The sequence below is a fragment of the Eptatretus burgeri genome, chromosome 19 (genome assembly GCF_056783735.1).
Source record: "Eptatretus burgeri isolate ZD-2024b chromosome 19, Ebu_testis_v1, whole genome shotgun sequence".
Taxonomy (NCBI): domain Eukaryota; kingdom Metazoa; phylum Chordata; class Myxini; order Myxiniformes; family Myxinidae; genus Eptatretus; species Eptatretus burgeri.
In genome coordinates, this window is record NC_140979.1 from 1,447,823 (window position 1) to 1,469,369 (window position 21,547).

At 48.6% G+C, this 21,547-nt stretch overlaps 2 protein-coding genes across 12 annotated transcripts in view; both read left to right on the forward strand.

Annotated features, from left to right (window-relative positions):
• LOC147008372 (uncharacterized) overlaps positions 1-21,547 on the forward strand; it is a 218,111-nt gene that overhangs the window by 135,158 nt on the left and 61,406 nt on the right. For 4 of the 11 annotated variants that reach the window (XM_085864717.1, XM_085864719.1, XM_085864716.1 and 1 more), the window contains 3 exons: positions 5,189-5,311; positions 5,533-5,661; positions 21,277-21,399. The exons of 2 other annotated variants lie outside the window; for them this stretch is intronic. In XM_085864717.1, the coding sequence (XP_085720843.1) occupies positions 5,189-5,311; positions 5,533-5,661; positions 21,277-21,399 (375 nt within the window). Of the gene's footprint in view, positions 1-5,188; positions 5,312-5,532; positions 5,662-7,721; positions 7,747-18,568; positions 18,759-19,514; positions 19,632-21,276; positions 21,400-21,547 lie in introns of those variants that run through there. 5 more of the 11 variants (XM_085864715.1, XM_085864720.1, XM_085864721.1 and 2 more) reach the window with 3 other exon arrangements.
• On the forward strand, positions 5,738-8,356 carry LOC147008377 (uncharacterized). Its single transcript, XM_085865082.1, has 5 exons — positions 5,738-6,718; positions 6,840-7,016; positions 7,284-7,352; positions 7,468-7,628; positions 7,705-8,356. Exons 1-5 carry the CDS (start codon positions 6,700-6,702, stop codon positions 7,732-7,734), a joined length of 456 nt encoding a protein of 151 aa, XP_085721208.1. The 5' UTR covers positions 5,738-6,699; the 3' UTR covers positions 7,735-8,356.

The following is a 21,547-nucleotide window of genomic DNA, read 5'->3' on the forward strand; positions in this document are numbered from 1 at the left end:
TTTATTACAACTCGGAGCATGGATGACCGAAGGCTCACGAGAGACCGTGCAGGTTACCTGGCCGCCCCTTGTGACGGCTCGAAGGTGTTCGGGTCGGTGACCCCTGGTGTCTCTGCTTGGCCCTTGTGTCGCATCGCGCCAGTCGCTTGAGCGGCCAGGCGGCTTGAGCAGCTGAGCGAGCGGCTTGAGTGGCTGCTTGGTTCCCATCGGTGGTCCGGCTCTCATCGCGCCCTTTTGTCGGGCCCGGCTGGCGACGCTTTCGGAGGAGTGAACGGGTCTTTGGCTCTTTTAGAGTTGATGCTCTTTAATGACCCGTCCACTACCTCAACGACGCTGCTCAATCGCCGTCAGGGTCGTTTTCCCGGACCACCAAGCTCCGCCGCTGCCACTGGCTCTTCTTACCCGGACTCCGACGACTCGCTGGACTCCACCGCAGCTGGCACTTTGGCTTCTCCTCCCGATTGGCAATGACTTCCGAAGCCCCTACTCGCACTGCTCGCCCGACGACGACTTCTCTCCACAGCTCTGACTTCTGCTCTCTCCGGGTGAGCTCCGCCCTTTATAGGTGGGGGCGAGCTTCCCCTTGAACTCTCACCCGAGTCCGGGCCCCACCCACTCTTCACCTCCGACCTCGAAAGCCTTGCTGGAAACCCCATGTCCGACGTCACTAGTTGGTTTCGGAGAAGCCGTCCTGTGATCCATATATGCAAATCGGCTCGCTTTGTTTGTGAGCGTTTGTAGGACATGATGGTTGCGATGTTTGTTCGCGTTGTAGGAGATGATGGTTGGTGCGGAGATGGTGTTGTTCGTGGAGAAGATGGTGGTTGATGTTGTTTGTTCGCGTTTGGAGGAGATGATGGTTCCGATGTTTGTTCGCGTTGTAGGAGATGATGCTTGGCGCGGAGATGGTGTTGTTTGTCGAGGAGATTTCGTTGTTGCGATGTTTTAAAATTAAAGATACAAAAGAAAAATGACTACCCCAAAGATTCAGAGCCCAGCACATGAACAATGTCCTTTACACATCGGTAGGGGGGGGGGATCCCAACCTGAAACACAAACTTATCGAAATAACTGATCTTTGGGGAACCTGAATGATGTTCTGTGAATTTCCACAACCGCTTAATCAATTCCACAACCGCATACATCTATTTTCTTTGGAACCGCTTAATCAATTGATGTGGAACGTCACAAATGTGATCTCGTCGTGATGGGGAACACGTTTTAAATTTGAACTTCATCGGACGCATGGTCTGGCAGTCAGAATTATTTAATTTTTTGATCTGGGTTCTTGTTTCTTTTTTTAAAAAAATAAGGCTCACTTCGCTGTGCTTGGATGGGTTGAGGGTGGAGGAGCAGCATGTGAAATGTGAATCCCATCCACGTTCCTCCTGATGACTTCATCTTTGCTTTTTGCTTCAATGTTTTTGATGTGGAACAACGAGCCATTTCTCTACAGGAGGAAATACTGTTGTGGGGCTGAGTTTCGGCGGCGAGCACGACTGCTAGATGGAGCAGTAGAGTCGGCTCCACCGAACACCCGGAATTTATAGGTCGTCCCCCGGATAACTCCAGAGCCGATGGGTCCGTAATCGGACTGAAGATCGTCAATAGGTCGACCGCATGGGATAGGATTGATTGCCAATTTCAATTTACCTAAATACCCATGTCGTCCAAGCTACCGGGGAAATTCACCCTCGGCGGAGCTCGAGCGGAACGAGCCGTTAGCGTGCTCGAACCGTGCGTAACCCGAGCGGATGGTTCCCGAGGTTACAATTTGCCGCTTCCCAATTTCCCAACACGCACCGTGCTAAACCAATGAAAGAAACACAGAAACGAGCTGAAACATTTAACAGGGGATTTATTTATAAAGTGGGCAAGGGAACACACAAGAGCAGAGTTAAATTGACTGTAAGAAATGCAGTCAATGTTCAAGCAAACACAGGCACATAACAGTTTCTACTTGTAGACGGGGCCCAAGGACACACACACACACACAAATACCCCAAAAGAAGATGGACCTCGAGGTCTTTATTGAAGGTTCCCAGCTCGAGGGAAGATGAGCTGGAAACCAGAGCTATCTTGGACCTTCCTGCCTCGTGCGGCCCTTGACGATCCGGCTCGGCTGGACTTGAACCCGCAGCTCGATGCCGCCGCAAGCACCGGGTATGGAGGGCAGCGTCCGGCTCCAGCACGCTCCTTCGGCAAGCGATGAGACCAGAATCCAGCGACGAGATGAGACCAGAAGCCAGCGACGAGACAAGACCAAAGCCAGCGACGAGACGAGACCAGAAGCCAGCGACGAGATGAGACCAGAAGCCAGCGATGAGACGAGACCAGAAGCCAGCGACGAGACGAGACCAGAAGCCAGAGACGATACGAGACCAGAAGCCAGCGACCAGACTAGACCAGAAGCCAGCGATGAGACGAGACCAGAAACCAGCGACGAGACGAGACCAGCAGTCAGCGACGAGATGAGACCAGAAGCCAGCGACGAGACAAGACCAGAAGCCAGCGACCAGACGAGACCAGAAGCCAGAGACGAGACCAGAAGCCAGCGACAAGACGAGACCAGAAGCCAGCGACGAGACGAGACCAGAAGCCAGTGACGAGACGAGACCAGAAGCCAGCGACGAGACGAGCCCAGAAGCCAGCGACGAGACGAGATCAGAAGCCAGCGGTGGGACGAGACCAGAAGTCAGTGACGAGACGAGACCAGAAGCCAGCGACGAGACGAGACCAGAAGTCAGTGACGAGACGAGACCAGAAGCCAGCGACGAGACGAGACCAGAAGCCAGCGACGAGACGAGACCAGAAGCCAGCGACGAGAGGAGACCAGAAGCCAGCGACCAGATGAGACCAGAAGCCAGCGACCAGATGAGACCAGAAGCCAGCGACCAGATGAGACCAGAAGCCAGCGACCAGATGAGACCAGAAGCCAGCGACCAGATGAGACCAGAAGCCAGCGACGAGACGAGACCAGAAGCCAGCGACGAGATGAGACCAGAAGCCAGCGACGAGACAAGACCAGAAGCCAGCGACCAGACGAGACCAGAAGCCAGAGACGAGACCAGAAGCCAGCGACAAGACGAGACCAGAAGCCAGCGACGAGACGAGACCAGAAGGCAGCGACGAGACGAGACCAGAAGCCAGTGACGAGACGAGACCAGAAGCCAGCGACGAGACGAGCCCAGAAGCCAGCGACGAGACGAGATCAGAAGCCAGCGGTGGGACGAGACCAGAAGTCAGTGACGAGACGAGACCAGAAGCCAGCGACGAGACGAGACCAGAAGCCAGCGACGAGACGAGACCAGAAGCCAGCGACGAGAGGAGACCAGAAGCCAGCGACCAGATGAGACCAGAAGCCAGCGACCAGATGAGACCAGAAGCCAGCGACCAGATGAGACCAGAAGCCAGCGACGAGACGAGACCAGAAGCCAGCGACGAGACGAGACCAGAAGCCAGCGACGAGACGAGACCAGAAGCCAGCGACCAGATGAGACCAGAAGCCAGCGACCAGATGAGACCAGAAGCCAGCGACCAGATGAGACCAGAAGCCAGCGACCAGATTAGACCAGAAGCCAGCGACGAGACGAGACCAGAAGCCAGCGACGAGACGAGACCAGAAACCAGATAACTGTGCCGTCCCGTCTATTTCTTCCCTCTTTTTCGTTGGGGGCGGTGTGGGGGGGGACATGTCTCACTTCTCCGCACGCCTCATTCGCCGGGGGGAAATCGGTCATCTCTCCATGATTGGTCCGTGGGCGTGTCGGGGCGTCTCGATTCTCCGCCCCCCCAAAGAGGCTCTGTTTCTCTTGGAGCTCGCTCTGCGCCCATTGGCCGACCGACAGCAAACTTGCTCGCATCTCCCTGAGAGCCGCCGCAAGGTCCCTTCTTGAAGTCCGCCCACCGCGAACGCGATGGCGTTGGGTTGAGGAAGCGAGGTGAAGGCGTGTTGTTGTTGTTGTTGTTGTTATAAGTGTAAAAATCTTATCTATAGAATAACTTCGCAGCACATGCACACTTAATTCCTATTAGACATCGGGGAAAGCAGCTATCTTTCCACATTTACTAATTGAAATAATTGAGCTATGGGGACCTGAATGTTGAGTGCTCATGGGTTCCAGATTCGTAACAATACGTCAACAAATCAATTTGTGGGCACGAAATGGGTTGCCAGTTTGTAAAGAGCAAGGCAGGGTGCCAGACTGGATATAAAACACACAAGATGTCCATTGGAATGTTCGAACTTGCTATTTCTGTTGAGGTTCAAAGTGTCATCTCATCAATAAAATTTGTCGTCTGCTTGTATGTTCACGTTTTTTGCAAAGACCGCTGGGCTGGCAACCACCACATTTAACACACAGACCAAGTCTGATCCAGGGATTGTCCTCAGGGTATTTTCATTCACCACCTCACCCTTTACACACCCTTAAGAACCCAAAGACCTCTTGAGACCCCTAACACCCTTTAAGGCTATCAAGATCCTGAAGACCCTTTAATACCCTAAAATCCTTTGAGACCACAAAAACCCATAAGACCTTGAAGATCCTTAGACCCATAAGACCATATACGTGTATGAATTACACTAGGTGCACCCTGACCACACATACATCTATTAATTGCATACTATTGCAATGTATGCTTGGCTGTGCAATTAATGCGAGATGGGGTTGACTCAGCCTGCCATCCTTCTGAGGTCAGCAACCTGAGTACCAGCTTGTTGGGATGATTGAGCTGTTCAAGTATCCTGTGTTGAAGTGGTGACCCGTCCAGGACAGGAGACTACTTTGACAGCACTGATGCTCTCTGCAGAGTATGGTCCCAATGAACTGGATTGGATTCTGATGACTGTAATGAAGGACTGTACCGATTTGGTCTTCCATTTGCATTGATTTATTTTCATCTCATTCCAAATTAAATTGAATAATAATAAAAACTTCATGGGTCAGGGTCAGGTGTCCCATCAAAGCAGCACTGCTTGGTACCGGGCTTGGTACCTGGCCGGCTTGGTACCCGGCTTGGTACACGGTCATCACTGCCAGCAGTTATAAAATGGAAGTTCTCATTACATCTCTTATTAACTACGTAACACACCAGTGCATAAATACCACACAACACAATTCCTGGTAAGGGTGTGCAATCTCTGATTGATATTTTTCTTGTTTTCTTTTTGTTGTGGATTATGCAGTTTCTCACACTTGTCCGCCTCATACTTTTGTTTGTGGTGGAGGTGAATGCTTACCTTCAAATTTTGTTTGTGATGGAGAGGTGGACTGCACTGACCGATCTGATGAAGATCCAGCAACCTGTAGTAAGTTCAAGTCCTGTTTTATATTCTAATATGGAGTTTAATTATCCCATATTTTTCGTTAAGCATATCAACATGATCTCTTTGTTGGTGCTGTGACTATCTTTGAGCTCATCAGCCTGGTTTTTTGTTGGTTTTTCCCACCTTCATTACAAAAACAAAACAGATCTGTGGTCTTGCTTCAATAGTTGTGATGGGGATGCCTGACAATGCTTTTGTTTCAGACAATAAGAGCAGCTGCCTTCCGACGGAGTTTGCATGTGGTGGTCGAGTGAGAAGTCAGTGCATATCAAAGGTTTGGCTGTGCGATGGGGACGAAGATTGCAATAACGGAGCCGATGAGATTGATTGTGGTAAAGATGCTGTGCATTCATTGGTTGAGATTATTTCTTAAGCTGATTCCCGGTGCACGTTTACCATGGACTGTGAGGAGTTTTGGGAAACGTTTATGGGGGGGTGTTAATATGCCAGCAGTCCTTTGCCAGGTCGATGGTATGGGTTTGGGATTTCGTATTGAAATGCTCTCTCGTGGTTTTATTTAGAACACGGCGGTTACAAAGAATACATTTCTGTCTGGATGTGTTTTATCACGATTGGAATACCCTCCTATGCTGCCATTAATCCCCGAACACTTCCTTGACTTGCTCTTACACTGCATTCCCTTCCCCTCATTCTGCCTTCCATTCCCCTTCGGTTGCCTTCTCTTCCCGTCACACTGCTTCACGCTGCCTCCCCCTTCCATCAGGCTACCTTCCCCTCCCCTGAGGCTGCCTTGCCTTCCCTCCCCTCACAATGCCTTCTTTTCTCCTCATGCAAGCTATCCTCCTCCGACACCCTCTCCACCACCAGACAACTCTCTGGGGGTCGAGGAGAGGAACAGGGGTCAAAGAATGTACGAATTGGACAAATGAAAGTTGTTTGTTTGTGTTTGTTTCTTTTTATCAATCAGAGCTGCTGCTCGGATCAATTCCACAATTCGTCTCTCAGGTTACCAAGATATTCGAGAGGTTATCGTATGTGCGGAAATTAAATAAAGGCACAAACACTGGTGCGGATAAATTTCACTCAATCCTGTACTAATGTTGGCATGAGAAGATCACTCCCCCCCTCACCGCTCTCTTTTCCCCACGTCCTCCGATCAAACGCATGTCCAGAACACCCCCTTCCCCTCCCCACTACTCCCTCTGTTTTATGAGACTCCCGGAGTGTATAGTGATGTGTCGTGAGGCCTCGCTCTCCTCCACCCCTTCCGAGCTTTCCCCCTTAGTGGAGACCATGAATTGTGTTTGGTTCATTGTCATGATCTCATATTTATTCCAACATGTGCATCAACAGGTGAAGGTGAGCTTGCACTTGCACCACCCACTGACATTCCCAGGAAAACTCCCGGCATGACATCGACAATGAAACGTATCATGTTTACTTTTCCTCGGTTTAAAAGCTCGAATTGAAGTTTGTAAAATGTCTAACAGGAGCTTTTAATCCTTTTACTATTTGATCCAAGAATTGAACATGTCGCCTGGCTCCACAGGTGAGACGACTCTTGCACCTGGAACCACGGGTGAGACGACTCTTGCACCTGGCACCACGGGTGAGACAACTCTTGCACCTGGCACCACAGGTGAGACGACTCTTGCACCTGTGCGGAGAGTCGTACCTGCAATATCCAAGCCACCACGTATCACCATCCTCCCAATTCCCCATACAGGTTTGTCGGTTTAATTTTGGAGAACAGGATGTTGATGGGTTGTATTGACGTTTGATTTGCTTGTCCACACCATGTCGTTCTAACTCAATGACTGGACGTTCGACTTTGTTTTAATCATGTTTAGAGTTTGCATTCCAATATTATTATTTATTTATTTATTCGAGCTTCCACCCGTTATCCAACCTGCAGCATTTGCTGATGACATTTGGCAATGCATGAAACGAGCCATCCTTTACTCCCAGCATTCATTGCGTTCTTACTTTTCAGCTGAACCTGCTCTTCAAGGAAAGGTAAACAACTCTTCTCCAGCAGCAGCTGCTGTAAATGTCCCACTACGTAAGTATATTTTATTCCATCCATGGTTCCGACAATCTCCATTGATTTGTCAATGTGCTTCCATGCAAGTGATCGATGAAATTTCACAGCTGATCTGAACAAACTGCTCCTCCAGTGCTTGTTCTGGCTTGCGCTACTGGGTTCTACATTTTCCGCAAACGTCTGCTCCTGGAAGTCAAAACGACACGGTTTGAGAACCCTGTATACAGGGAGACTCCAGATGATGAAGAGTTTAAAGTGGACCGTTCATCTCCAGATGACCACACGTACCATGATGTAATATACGTTCTTTATTAACAAGGTTTATCAATACCTGTCAGGCACTTTTCTGAACATTTTGTTTTGTTTTCAGATGGCTGTAGTGAATGAAGAACAACACTGAAGATGCTGCAAGGTTGACCAAGTCGTATATTATGGTGTTTCTCTTTTGGCCTTTCGACTGTGAAATGTCACCGTCGACTCCCTGACCCTGGTTGTGAATTCTACTTGAATGTGAAACTTCATCATTTTTTTATTATTTTCTAATTTTCGTGCCATTGGAATGTTCTGTAATTTCACCGGTGTTAGTTGTTTCACGAAACTCTGTGGAGTGGCCCGACAGGGTCCTGCACTATTTGTACGAGTGTTTTTAAAAAAAATTTTATATATTTTTAATACTAGTACGGGCCCGTAGGGGCAGGCCCGAAGGTGCATAAACGACGACTGGATTGGGGCATTATTTCAATGAGATCGGACCAACCGTATCAAAAATGGCCATAACTTGGGAAACACCTGGGAAACATACTCAGGTCTCCAGCGTCAATTGTGACGTCATATCAAACGAAGAAGAATTGTGACGCCCCCTCTCTCTCGCCTCCCCTCATTCCCCCCTCGTCTCGCACTCCTCTCTCACCCCTCCTCTCTCGCCACCCCTCTCTCGCCCCCTCCTCTCTAGCCCCCTCCTCTCTCCCCCTCTCTTGAATTGTGACGCCCCCTCTCTCTCACCTCCTCTCTCTCACCTCCCCTCTCTCCCTCCCCTCTCTTGCCCCCCTCCCTCCCTCTCTCTCTCCCCCTCTATCACCCCGAGTCTCACCGCTCCTCTCTTCCCCTCTCTCTCCCCCTCTTTCTCCCCCTCTCTCTCCCCCTCTCTCACCCCAAGTCTCGCCCCTCCTCTCTCCCTCCTCCTCTCTCGCCCCTCTCTCTCGCCCTTCTCTCTCGCCCCTCTCTCTCGCCCCCACTGCCACCCCCTCTCACAACTCCCTCTCACACCCCCTCTCCCGTTCCCCTCTCTTGCTCTCTCTCTCGTCCCCACTCCCACCCCTCTCTCTCACCCCCTCTCCTGCCCTCCTCTCTCCCCTGAGTCTCGCCCTTCCTCTCACCCCCTCCTCGCTCGCCCCCACTCTCATTCCCCCTCTCTCGCCCCCCACCACTCTCACCACCTCTCTCGCCCCCCTCTCTCTCCCCCTCTCTTGCCCCCTATCCCCCCGAGTCTCGCCCTTCCTCTCTCCCCCTCCTCTCTCGCCCCCACTCTCATCCCCCCTCTCCCTCCCCCTCTCTCACAGATATTGGTCGACAGATAAATGGCCGTAACTTGGGAACTGCTCGTCCGATTAATATCAAACCTCGAAAAGGCACATCCGCGGGTCCCCAGCAATATTCCTGGCAAGTTTCAATCAGATCGGACCGTCAATCGTGCAAAGAAAATAAAATAAATAACTACACCAATGTCACCCTCAGGGTGACCCTATCTTGCCAAAAGGTGACCACGTGTGACTTCTTTAAGGTCACACTGAGGTGAACAGAGCTGCTATTCACCAGGAGCGACTCCTTGAGGAATATCTGCCTATGAGAGATTCCGATGAGAATCATTCTACAGAGTAACCATGAAAAATATGCGTTTGTCTCATAACGTCACCAAATGACGTCATAATGTCTCAAGCTTGACATATCTAGAAAGCACTCATTGAGGTGTTCAATTTGAGGTACTATACGATATGCTTCCTAAAACTTGAAAATTTGACCTTGGGGTCAAATATGTTTGACCTGAGGCGCTAACCATGAAGGTCAAGGCCACTCGCCACCAAAAATTAATCAGCTGAGCGCCAGACCATGAACTATATTCCCATGAAGTTTGAAGATGATCCGATCAAAATTACTCAAAAAATAAGGGTTTCGTCGACTCCCCTGATTTGCGACAAAGTGACCTTGACCTTTGACCTTGAGTTTCAAATTTTTATGCGCTGAAAGGGACCTCTATAGGCCTCTGATATGCGAAGTTACAAAAATTTCCAATGATAACTGTGCTCTGCAGAATTTTTTATATGTGATTACAGACAAATAAAAAAATAAAATTTTCATGAAAAATCCGTTTTTTCGTCATGACGTCATCAAATGACGTCATAGCATCAAACTTTTGACAGATCTGGAAAGCACTTATCAAGCGCTTTCATATGAGGTGTTACTCGATATGGTATCTAAGATTTCAAAATTTGACCTTGGGGTCAAATATGTTTGACCTCAGGCGCTAACCATGAAGGTCAAGGCCAATCGCCACCAAAAATTAATCAGCTGAGCGCCAGACCATGAACTATATTCCCTTGAAGTTTGAAGACAATCCGATCAAAATTACTCAAAAAATAAGGGTTTCGTCGACTCCCCTGATTTGCGACAAAGTGACCTTGACCTTTGACCTTGACCTTCAAAATTTTGTGCACTGAAAGGGACCTCTATAGGCCTCTGATATGCGAAGTTACAAAAATTTCCAATGATAACTGTGCTCTGCAGAATTTTTTTATACGTGATTACAGACAAACAAACAAACAAACAAAAAAACATACAAGCTGACGAACATATCTTTACTAACTTCGTTTTGGCAAGATAATAAATAAATGAATATACACTTCCTTCTCACGTGATTCGTGATGTCATAGCACCATGTCTTGTCATTGGTCGACAGATAAATGGTCGTAACTTGGGAACCGCTTGTCCGATTAATATCAAACCTTGAAAAGGCACATCAGCGGGTCCCCAGCAATATTCCTGGCAAGTTTCAATCAGATCGGACCGTCAATCGTGCAAAAATAAATAAATAAACATTAATTGTGACGTCATAGCACCGTGTCTTGTCATTGGTCGACAGATAAATGGCCGTAACTTGGGAACCGCTCATCCGATTGATATCAAACCTCGAAAAGGCACATCCGCGGGTCCCCAGCAATATTCCTAGCAAGTTTCAATCCGATTGGACCGGTGATCGTCCGGTTATTCATAATTTGGGGAAAAATTTGCATGATAAGGTGAGAAGGTGGAACGACACCTTCAGCTGCCATATATACACCTTTTCAACACTGAAAAAGCAGTAAAATGGCCAGAACTTGGGAACCGCTCGTCCGATCGGGGGCGGAGCCACGCTCGCCCATTGGATGGAGGAAAAGTGGGCGTAAACCTCCCCTGATCCTAGAATTTGCATATTGGTTCTCCTGCCGGCCTATAAAACGCCGAGCGCAAGGCGAATCGTAGCAGAGAATCGCAGAGAGTTTTGGCAGAGAGTGAAAGTTTTGGTAAGAGAGTCATCGGGCGGAGTGTGGCAGAGAGTGGAGTCGGGTGGCGAAGGCATCGAGTTGGGTTCTGCAGTCGGCTGAGGAGAGTTGGGGGAAGAGGCAAAGGAGCTCGGGTCCGAGGCGAGAAGGACGGTGGTCGGCGACGAGGTCGCGGGGGGAGATCGCTCGTCGCGGGACCTAAGCCAGCCAGCCATTCTCCTTCCCCCAGAGCATCAACAATTCCCCCTTTTCACCCGCGCTGAGATAGTGCAACCAAGGGGGCCCCGTTCCCACCCCACTCCAAACGTCGTGCCAAAGAAACCCACGAAGGAGCACGGAGTCGGGGCACAGCCACGCGGCCACGTCTGTGGCTCGTCCGCCAATGCGCCACGAGGACGCGGGTAGGATCCACCCGGTCTCGCGGACCTGGCCGCTCCTTCAGGTCCCGCACACATATTGGCCAACAGGCCCGTCTGCCCCCTTGTCTATGAGGGTGCCTTCTTTCCTTTGCTTTTGAGTAAATGTGTGTCGGCGCCGTGTCTTGTAAAGTAGAACTGTGTAAGTGTTGCCATGTATACGCGTATTCGGTTGTAACTCTGCGTCGTTGTTTCTTTTGTTTTCCTGATATAGGTGCATTCTGACTGTTTGGCTGTATATGTGTGCTTTCCGTGTGTCGCGTAATAAATGTGCATTGTGTGAACTGTTTTCCCGTTTCGCTTCGTCTTTTCTTTATTGACCCTCCATCCTGCTTCACGTAAAAGGGTTCGTAGTGGGCTTAAAACGCCCGATAATTAATCGGAACCGTCGAGGCCGACGATAACACCGCTCGGTTATCCCAATCGCACGGAACGGACCGCTTAAGCGGTTCGTGTCCGGAGTCGGCCTGCGGCGAGGTACGATCGCCCAGTCGACCATCCGCACAGGTACTTAGGTAGATTGAATTTGGCGAGCAACCCTATCCTGCGCGGGTGGGCAATTGGCACGGTCGTGGTGGAGTTAAACCCCCACCCATGACTAGCTCCCGGCGTTGTTCCGAGAGGGTCACAACAGAATTGTCCGTTCCGGTGGGCGAGAAGGCCGCCATTCGAGTCGAGCGGCCGATCGCACGCCGGCGGGCGTGAATTCGCAACAATATATTTATGTATATATATATATATATTTATATTTATATATACATATATATATATTTATATATATATATATATATATATATATATATATATATATATATATATATATATATATATATTGTTGCGGTATTCGCGCCCGCCGGCGTGCGAACGGCCACGTAACTCGAATCGCGGCACGTCGCCCACCGGACGGACAATCCAGTCGTGACCCTCTCGGACTAACGCCGGGAACCAGTCACGGGTGGACCTTTCGGTCTCACCGCGATCGAGCCAATCAGCCCCCGCGTGGGATAGGGTTGCTCGCCGAATTCGACCTACCTAAGTACCCACGCGGAGGGTAGACCGGGCGATCGCACCTCGCCGCAGGTCGACTTCGGACACGGGCCACTTAAGCGACCCGTTCCGTACTATCAGAATAACCGAGCGGTGTTATCGTCGACCTCGACGGTTCGATTAATTATCGGGCGTATTCAGCCCACTACCAACCCTTTACGTGAAGCAAGATGAGGATTCAATGGAGGAAAAGACGAAGCGAAGCGGGAGAACAGTTCAACATTAAAGCACATTTATTCGCGGCACACGGGAAGCACACAAATACAATTCCACCAAATGCACACAAAAAAAAGAAAACACAATTCCATTTACACAAAAAGCAAATATAAAAGCGAAAACAATGCAGAGCTAATAACGACTACCGAGCACACGGCAACACTTATACAATTCTACCTCACAGACGGCGCCGACAACACATACCCAAAACCAAGGAAAAGAAATACCCTCAAGGATGAGGCGGGCCTGAGGCCGAGACCGGGTCGCGCCTACCCGTCTGGTGATGAGACGCGGAGCGGCGATGGCGCCTCACTCCGCGGGCCTCGCGGACAGTGCCTGGCAGGGGGTGGGAAAGGGGCCCCCTTGGTAGCACTATCTCAGCGCGGGGGGAAACAGGAGGGGGTTGCTGATGCTCGGGGTATAGAGGATCTTTATTATCCCTGGTGTGCGTCTCCACCTCGGCCAGGTCGCGCTGCCGGCCTTCCTCGGGCGTGCAGCTCCCGGCACCGTCGCGAGCACCCCCTCGTCTGCCTTCGCCGCTGCCGCCTCTCCGCCTCTGGACTCTCCACCCTGGACTCTTCTTTGGGCTCTCCTCGTTCGACTCTCTTCAGCTTCTCCAGCTACTGCAGGCTTCGGGCTCCAGACTTCCACACTGCTCTGACTGACGAACACGGTCCTTTTATCCCCCGTAGCTTCGCCTTTGACCCCCTCCCTTTGACCTTTCACCTCGCTCCCCATTGGCCCGAGAAAAAGTGGGCGTGAAGGCTTTTTGATCCACAAATTTGCATATATCGATCGTTCTGGAGGCGGGGCCAAATCGCCCCTCGCTCACCGATTGGACGGCAAAAAGTGGGCGTGTGTCGTTTTTGATCCGTTTTTGAAGCACAAAATCCGTGATTTTGTACACGCTGTTCAACGTGCGCCCTGCACGAGTCCAACACCGGTACCCACAGCGGGGCAAGAACGGTGGCGATGCTACGGTTGCGAGGTGTGACGTGAAGGTCGTGGCGGTTGTGGTGAAGCGGTGTTGTGGTTGGTGGTTGATGTTGTGGTTGTGGTGGTAATCATGGCGGTTGGTCCAAAATAAAGATAGTAAAAGAAAAACGGCTATCCTGAAGAGTCGCAGCTCGCATAAATGACATGTATTCCCACTAGACAACGGGTTTGGGCCTAACTACACATGCACTTACCGAGATACCTCACCTAAGGGACCTGAATGGTGGTTTGCGAATTTGGTAACCACAACAATATATATATGTATACTAGCTGCTATTATTCCTCAGATTTATGGAAGGAAGGCTTTATGCTGCCGTAATCATCAGAGAGGTCATAGTTGAAGGTGGCCTTGAGCCACTCAATGTTTCTAGCAGCAGTGGTAACTACCCTTAATGTCCTGCCAAAACCCGAACCGAGAAAGCTGGAACGTGAGTTTTGTGCTTCTCTCGCCCGTCGGTGTGACGCTCTATTTGCAGTTAGGCGACGCTCTCTCTCTCTCTCTGCAGCCAACTCCGCTTGCCTGGCTCTTTCATGAGCAGATATATCAGCAGTAAGACGACTCTCTCTCTGCAGCCGACTCCGCTTGCCTGGCTCTTTAATGAGCAGATATATCAGCAGTAAGACGACGCTCTCTCTCTGGAGCCGACTCCGCTTGCCTGGCTCTTTCATGAGCAGATCTATCAGCAGTAAGACGACTCTCTCTCTCTCTCTGTCTGCAGCCAACTCCGCTTGCCTGGCTCTTTCATGAGCAGATATATCAGCAGTAAGACGATTCTCTCTGCAGCTGAATCTGCTTGCCTGGCTCTTTTATGAGCAGATCTATCAGCAGTAAGACGACTCTCTCTCTCTCTGCAGCCGACTCTGCTTGCCTGGCTCGTTCATGAGCAGATATATCAGCAGTAAGACGACTCTCTCTCTCTCTCTCTCTCTCTCTCTCTCTCTCTCTCTCTCTCTCTCTCTCTCTCTCTCTCTCTCTCTCTCTCTCTCTCTCTCTCTCTCTCTCTCTCTCTCTCTCCGCAGCTGACTCCGCTTGCCTGGCTCTTTCATGAGCAGATGAATCAGCAGTTAGCTGTTGCCGTGCGCGTGTAGTTCGAGAATTCAAATAACAGGAGGAGAATGTGTATGTTTAAAAAGTCAACGAATACGAACATTTGTATTTCAAAAAACTCGAGCGTTTTAAACCATTAAATTCACCCTTTTGTTACGATTAATACGCCGGCACACTATTCGAAAGCCTTTTTTGATGGGGAAGAAATTTTTTATTCATATTTTTTTTCATTTTTATGGAAAGCCACTGAGCGCATCCAGGAGCTGAATGTTCGGTCTATATGTGTGTAAAGTTTTATCAAGATTTGTTCACTGGTCAAGGAGCTTATTGGTTACAAACAAACAGACAGACAGACAGACACAGACAGACAGACAGACAGACAGAAGGACTGACATTTATAAAGTATATATATATATATTAAAACTGAAGGACCAATTTGGTGCTCCTCCAAGCGGTCGCGTCACGTTTTTCTCGGTACTGTGACCTGGACTGAAAGAAACTTCGTACCTGTAACAGTGCATCGCACAGAGTGGCAAGAGTCAACTTTCAACTCTGAAGCAGAATAAACACTTTTCGTTGAGATGGGGGCGAGGAGTGAAAAAGTGGGGGGCAAGGTAAGCAAATTTTTGGGTGGAGGTAAGCAAATTGAAAGCGGGAGGGGAGGGGGGGGGGAATGGGGGGGGGGCTGGGTTGAATGAGGCGGAGTTGAGTGTGAGGGGATGGACAAGGGGGCAAGGGGGCGGGGAATCAAAAGACGGGGGCGGGGAGTGAAGATGCGGGGAGTGAAGAGGCGGGGCTGGGGTAATTACATTTTTGGGCGGCGGTAAGCAGATTGAATGGGGTGGGAGGGGAATGTGGCAGGGGTGGGGTATGAGGAGGCGGGGGCAAGCACACCCTGTCCAGTCCATGTCCCTCGAGTGTGTGTGAGCTGGTGAGGATGGTTGAATGAACAGAATCCGTCTGTGACGGGGTTTCAGCTAGTGTATATATATATATATATATATATATATATATATATATATATATATATATATATATATATATATATATATATATATATATATATATATATATATATATATATATTGTTGCAGATTCGCGCCCGCCGGCGTGCGAACGGCCACGTAACTCGAATCGCGGCACGTCGCCCACCGGACGGACAATCCCGTCGTGACCCTCTCGGACTAACGCCGGGAACTAGTCACGGGTGGACCTTTCGGCCTCACCACGATCGTGCCAATCGCCCCCCCCGCGTGGGATAGGGTTGCTCGCCAAATTCGACCTACCTAAGTACCCACACGGAGGGTAGACCGGGCGATCGCACCTCGCCGCAGGTCGACTTCGGACACGGGCCACTTTAAGCGACCCGTTCCGTACTATCGGGATAACCGAGCGGTGTTATCGTCAGCCTCGACGGTTCGATTAATTATCGGGCGTTTTAGCCCACGACCAACCCTTTACGTGAAGTAAGATGGAGATTCAATTAGAGAAAAGACGAAGCGAAGCGGGAAAACAGTTCAACATAAAGCACATTTATTTCACGATGAACGGAAAGCACACATATACAATTACACCAAAAGCAAATGTAAAAGAAGAAGATACACAATATTACACAAAAAGCAAATATAAAAGAGAAACACAATGCAGATCTATTACCGACTACGCGAGCACACGGCAACACTTATGCAGTTTTACTTCACAGACGGCGCCGACAACACATATACCCAAAGCAAAAGAAAAGGACCACCCTCAAGGATGAGGCGGGCCTGGGGCCGAGACCGCGTCGGGCCTACCCGTCTGGTGATGAGCCGCAAAATGGCGCTGGCGCCCTGACTCCGCGGGCCTCGCTGGGACTGCCTGGTATGGGGTGGGGACGGGCCCCCCTTCTCGCACTATCTCAGCGCGGGGGGAAACAGGAGGGGGTTGTTGATGCTCGGGGGATGGAGGATATCTCCCTGTCTCGGGTCCCGCGACGAGCGTCTCCACCACGACCTCGGTCGCGCCGCCGGCCTCTCCCTCCGCAGCTCCCCGACTCCGACACGAGCACCCCCTCGACCGTCTTCGCCGCCGCCACCTCTCCACAGCTCTGTCCTCTTCACTCTGACTACTACCACTTCTTCCCAGCTCCACCGACAACTCCTCTTGACTGACGAACGCGGTCGTTTTTATCCCCCGTGGCCTCGCTCCTTCACCTTCGACCCTTTACCTCCGACCCTTCACCTCTAACTGGCTCCCCATTGGACCGAGGAAAAGTGGGCGTGAATGCTTTTTGATCCATGAATTTGCATATAGCGACCACACTCCAACGTACCTGGAGGCGGGGCCAAATCGCCCCACGCTCACCGATAGGACGGAACAGAAGTGGGCGTGAGTCGTTTTTGATCCGTTTTCTTCGGAAAGGCCGGCGCTTTTGCACCCCTGCTCGGTGCGCGCCCTGCACGAGTCCAGTATCGGTGCCCACAAGCGGGGTGGGAATGACGGTGATGCGATGGTTGCGAGGGCGAGTTGTGACGGTAAAGGTCGTGGCTGTTGTTGTGAAGCGGCGTTGCGGTTGGTGGTTGTTGTGTGATGGCTGTTGAGACGTGGTTGGTGGTGGTAGTAATGGCGGCTGGTCCAAAATAAAGATAGTAAAAGAAAAACGGCTATCTAAAAGGGTCGCAGCCCGCATGAATGACATTTATTCCCTCTAAACAACGGGTTTGGGCCTAACTACACATATACTTACCGAGATATCTCACCTAAGGGACCTGAATGGTGGTTTGCGAATTTCGTCAACCAACAATATATATATATATATATATATATATATATATATATATATATATATATATATATATATATATATACATATACATATATATATATATATATATATATATATATATATATATATATATATATATATATATATATATATATATATATGTATCGGGCGTATAAAAAATAGTGTGCTAGATAAAAACATGAGAAAGGAAAAAATAACTTGCACCAAAAATTTTAACATTTTCATGCTCACACCGGGGGTATCGCTATAGCTCTCTGTTCTTCGAACAGGCGAGCAAGAAATGACAAACGGGCCCTGATGGGTCTCATTGTTCTTGTTCAGCGATGATGTCCCAAAGTCTAATGAGTGTGATCGGATGAGGGATTCTCCACACGTGACTGGTCGCTAATTGATCGGTTTTTAGTTCTATCTTGGTGGATCTTTTTGAGTATTTCTGTTTTGTTGAGACAATGGAGTGTCCGGGCCATCCCTACTTTCGAAGTTTACCGATTTCTTGAGATTCATCACAAGTTCAGGTCCAGCCTTGTCGACCATTGCAGTTGGAAAAGGACTGAACGTCACATTGAGTGGTTGCTTCGCGATGCGGCACCACCGCGTGACCAGGACAGCCGTTCACAGTGACGTCACATTCCCACGGAAATCACATTTTCACAAATATCGATGAAGACTCGCGGATGAAGAAAATGTCGAAAGTTGTCACTAAACTTTTTAACGTTGATCATAAAAAGATCATACAAATTAATATAAGGAGAAAATATTATTATTAATGACGCAGTGAAGTGATTCGGGTTATGAAACAGATATCTGTGTGTTGTTCGTGGATCCGAGGAGAAGAATTCCTTCCGTTCCTCCACTTTTTAACCAATCAAAACGACGCATCGCTTTTCCTCCTTGGTCATGACCATCCCTCAGAGGTTATCACCACCCTCCACTACTTTGACCAATCAAAGCTCGTTCTGATCCAGTTTGTCAGAATGCAGCACGAGGTACATCGCCGAACGTGATTGGTCCAATGGTATCACGTGCCGCCGAGGATTCGCGATGCAGCATGATGTACCTCACAAACTTGATTGGTCAAGTCTTGTTTGCTGGAATCCTCATGCATAACACACGTGGTGTTCTTTGACCAATCAGGAACAGTGCAGTTACAGTGTCGTTTGCTTCAGGTCGATTGGTCTTGTCCAGCTCGTTGTGTTTTCGTTTTTTTTTTTTCTTGTTGAATCTCAGGTTTCGTGTTTTTATCGAGCATCTTCACCCTTATTCTCTTTAATGGTTCTGTGGCCTCTCATTGTCTCCTTCCAGCACAAGGGATGTTTTCCCGAATAATGTGGTTGGGATATTTCTCCTTTGTAATCCAACTGGTTTTCGTTTTGGGTTTCAGTGAGTTCTGTCATTCCATGTGCTCGTGGTGTGTTGTGCTGTCCGGGTGTGCGCTGAACTCCTCCCACACCCGCGTGGGACGAGAGTGGTTCTGGTTGTGCGAGTTCGGATTGTAATTGCTCATGACCTTGAGTGCCCTCACACACACATACACATACACACATACACACACACATACACATACACACATACACACACACACACATACACACACACACACACCTACCCACACATACACACATACACACACACATACACATACACACATACACACACACACACATACACACACACACACACCTACCCACACATACATACACACACATACACAAACACATGCACATACACACATACAGACACACACACATACAGACACACATACACACACACACACACACACACATATACACACACACATACACACATACACACACATACATACAAACACATACACACAAACACACATACACTTACACACACATACACACACACATACACACACATACACACACACACACTTACACTTACACACACATACATACACACATACACTTACACACACATACACACATACATACACACACATACACACATACACACACACACACACATACACACACACATACTTACACACACGTACACACACACGTACACACACACACACATCCTCTGCAGATTTTGATGGAGTTTTACATGTTGATAGAATATTTTAATTGGACGTTAAAGGCTGAAACATGAACTTTGACCTTTGTGTAGATTTTCCTTGTGATGAGAAGACCCATTTCAAATGCCAAGATGGGGACTGTGTGACTGCATCCTTGCGTTGTGACGGCCGATCTGACTGTGACGATGGAAGTGATGAACAAGATTGCCGTAAGTGGACGTTCACTGAAGGAAACTTTGTTTTGTGGTTTGGATGGAACCCAGTTTTGATTGTTACCCTCTTGAAGTGGCCGAACAGATCGAGGCGAAACTTTACACATGTGACGTCAGAAGTCACATGGTTTGACAACCTTATTGGATTGATGAAAATATTAAATAATGTTTTCTTTGGAACCGCTTCACCAATTGATGTGAAACTTCACAAATGTGATCCAGTCGTGTCGTGATGGGGAACACATGTTTTTAATTTAAACTTGATAAGAGCATCGTCTGGCAGCCAGAATTATTTAATTTTTTCATCTGTCTTCTTTTTTTTTCTTTTTTTTTATAAGAGTTACTTGGCTGTGCTTGGATGGTTTGAGGGAAGAGGAGTCGAATCTGAAATATGAATGCGATCCATGTTCCTCCTGATGATTTCATCTTTGCTTTTTGCTTCAATGTTTTTGAAGTGGAACAACGGAGCATTTCTCCAAAATACGTCAACGAATCAATTTGTGGGCACGAAATGGGTTGCCAGTTTGTGAAGAGCAAGGCAGGGTTCCAGACTGGATATAAAACACACAAGATGTCCATTGGAATGTTCTAACTTGCTATTTCTGTTGAGGTTCAAAGTGTCATCTCAGAAATAAAATTGGTCGTCTGTCTGTATGTTCACGTTTTTTGCAAAGACCGCTGGACGAACAACCACCACCTTTAACACACAGACCAAGTCTGATCCAGGGATTGTCCTCAGGGTATTTTCACCCACCACCTCAACCTTTACACACACTTAAGAACCCAAAGATCCCTAAGACCTCTTGAGATCCCAAACACCCTTTAAGACAATTTGGAGCCTGAAGGCCCTTAAATTCCCCAAAACCTTTTGAGACCACAAAAACCCATAAGACCTTGAAGATCCTTAGACCCATAAGACCATTACGACTCGCTCCATGCGTGAAGCCATCTGTGAAGCCATGTGACGATATGTGTATGAATTACATCAGTTGCACCCTGACCACATATACATCTATTAATTGTGTACTATTGTAATGTATGCTTGTTGATGTAATGGTAGGTTTGGGACACGAGAGTCCTGAGTTCAAATCCTGTTTTGCTGTTCAATTAATACCAGCTGGGGTTGACTCAGCCTGCCATCCTTCTGAGGTCAGCAACCTGAGTACCAGCTTGTTGGGATGATTGAGCTGTTCAAGTATCCTGTGTTGAAGTGGTGACCCGTCCAGGACAGGAGACTACTTTGGCAGCACTGATGCTCTCTGCAGAGTATGATCCCAATGGATTGGATTGGATTCTGATTACTGCAATGAAGGACTGTACCGATTTGGTCTTCCATTTGGATTGATTTATTTTAATCTCAATCTAAATTAAATTGAATAAGAATAAAAAAAAACTTCATGGGTGAGTGTCAGGTATCCCATTAAAGCGACACGGCTTAGTACCCTGGCTTGGTACCTAGCTTGGTACCTGGCTTGGTACCCGGTCATCACTGCCAGCAGTTATAAAATGGTAGTTATGATTACATCTCTTCTTAACTACGGAACACAACAGTACACAAACACCACACAACACAACTCCTGGTGAGGGTGTGCAATCTCTGATTGATCTTTTTCTTGTTTTCTTTTTGTTGTGGATTACGCAGCTTCTCAATCCTGTCTGCCTCATGATTTTGTTTGTGGTGGAGGTGAATGCTTACCTTCAAATTGGGTTTGTGATGGAGATTTGGACTGCACTGACCGATCTGATGAAGATCCAGAAACCTGTGGTGAGTTCAAATACTGTTTTATATTCTAATATGGAGTTTAATCATCCCATATTTTTCGTTAAGCATATTGTTACGAATTTCACCGGTTCGACACCACGCACGACCGCTTACGGCCCCAACCGCAGTCGAGCGTCCGCCGAAAATCGGT

Excerpts from the sequence above, each read along its gene's own strand:
- LOC147008377 (XM_085865082.1), top strand. Across the intron at positions 7,017-7,283 it reads CCTCCCAATTCCCCATACAG|CTGAACCTGCTCTTCAAGGA; the intron begins GTTTGTCGGTTT and ends CTTACTTTTCAG. Across the intron at positions 7,629-7,704 it reads ATGACCACACGTACCATGAT|ATGGCTGTAGTGAATGAAGA; the intron begins GTAATATACGTT and ends TTTTGTTTTCAG.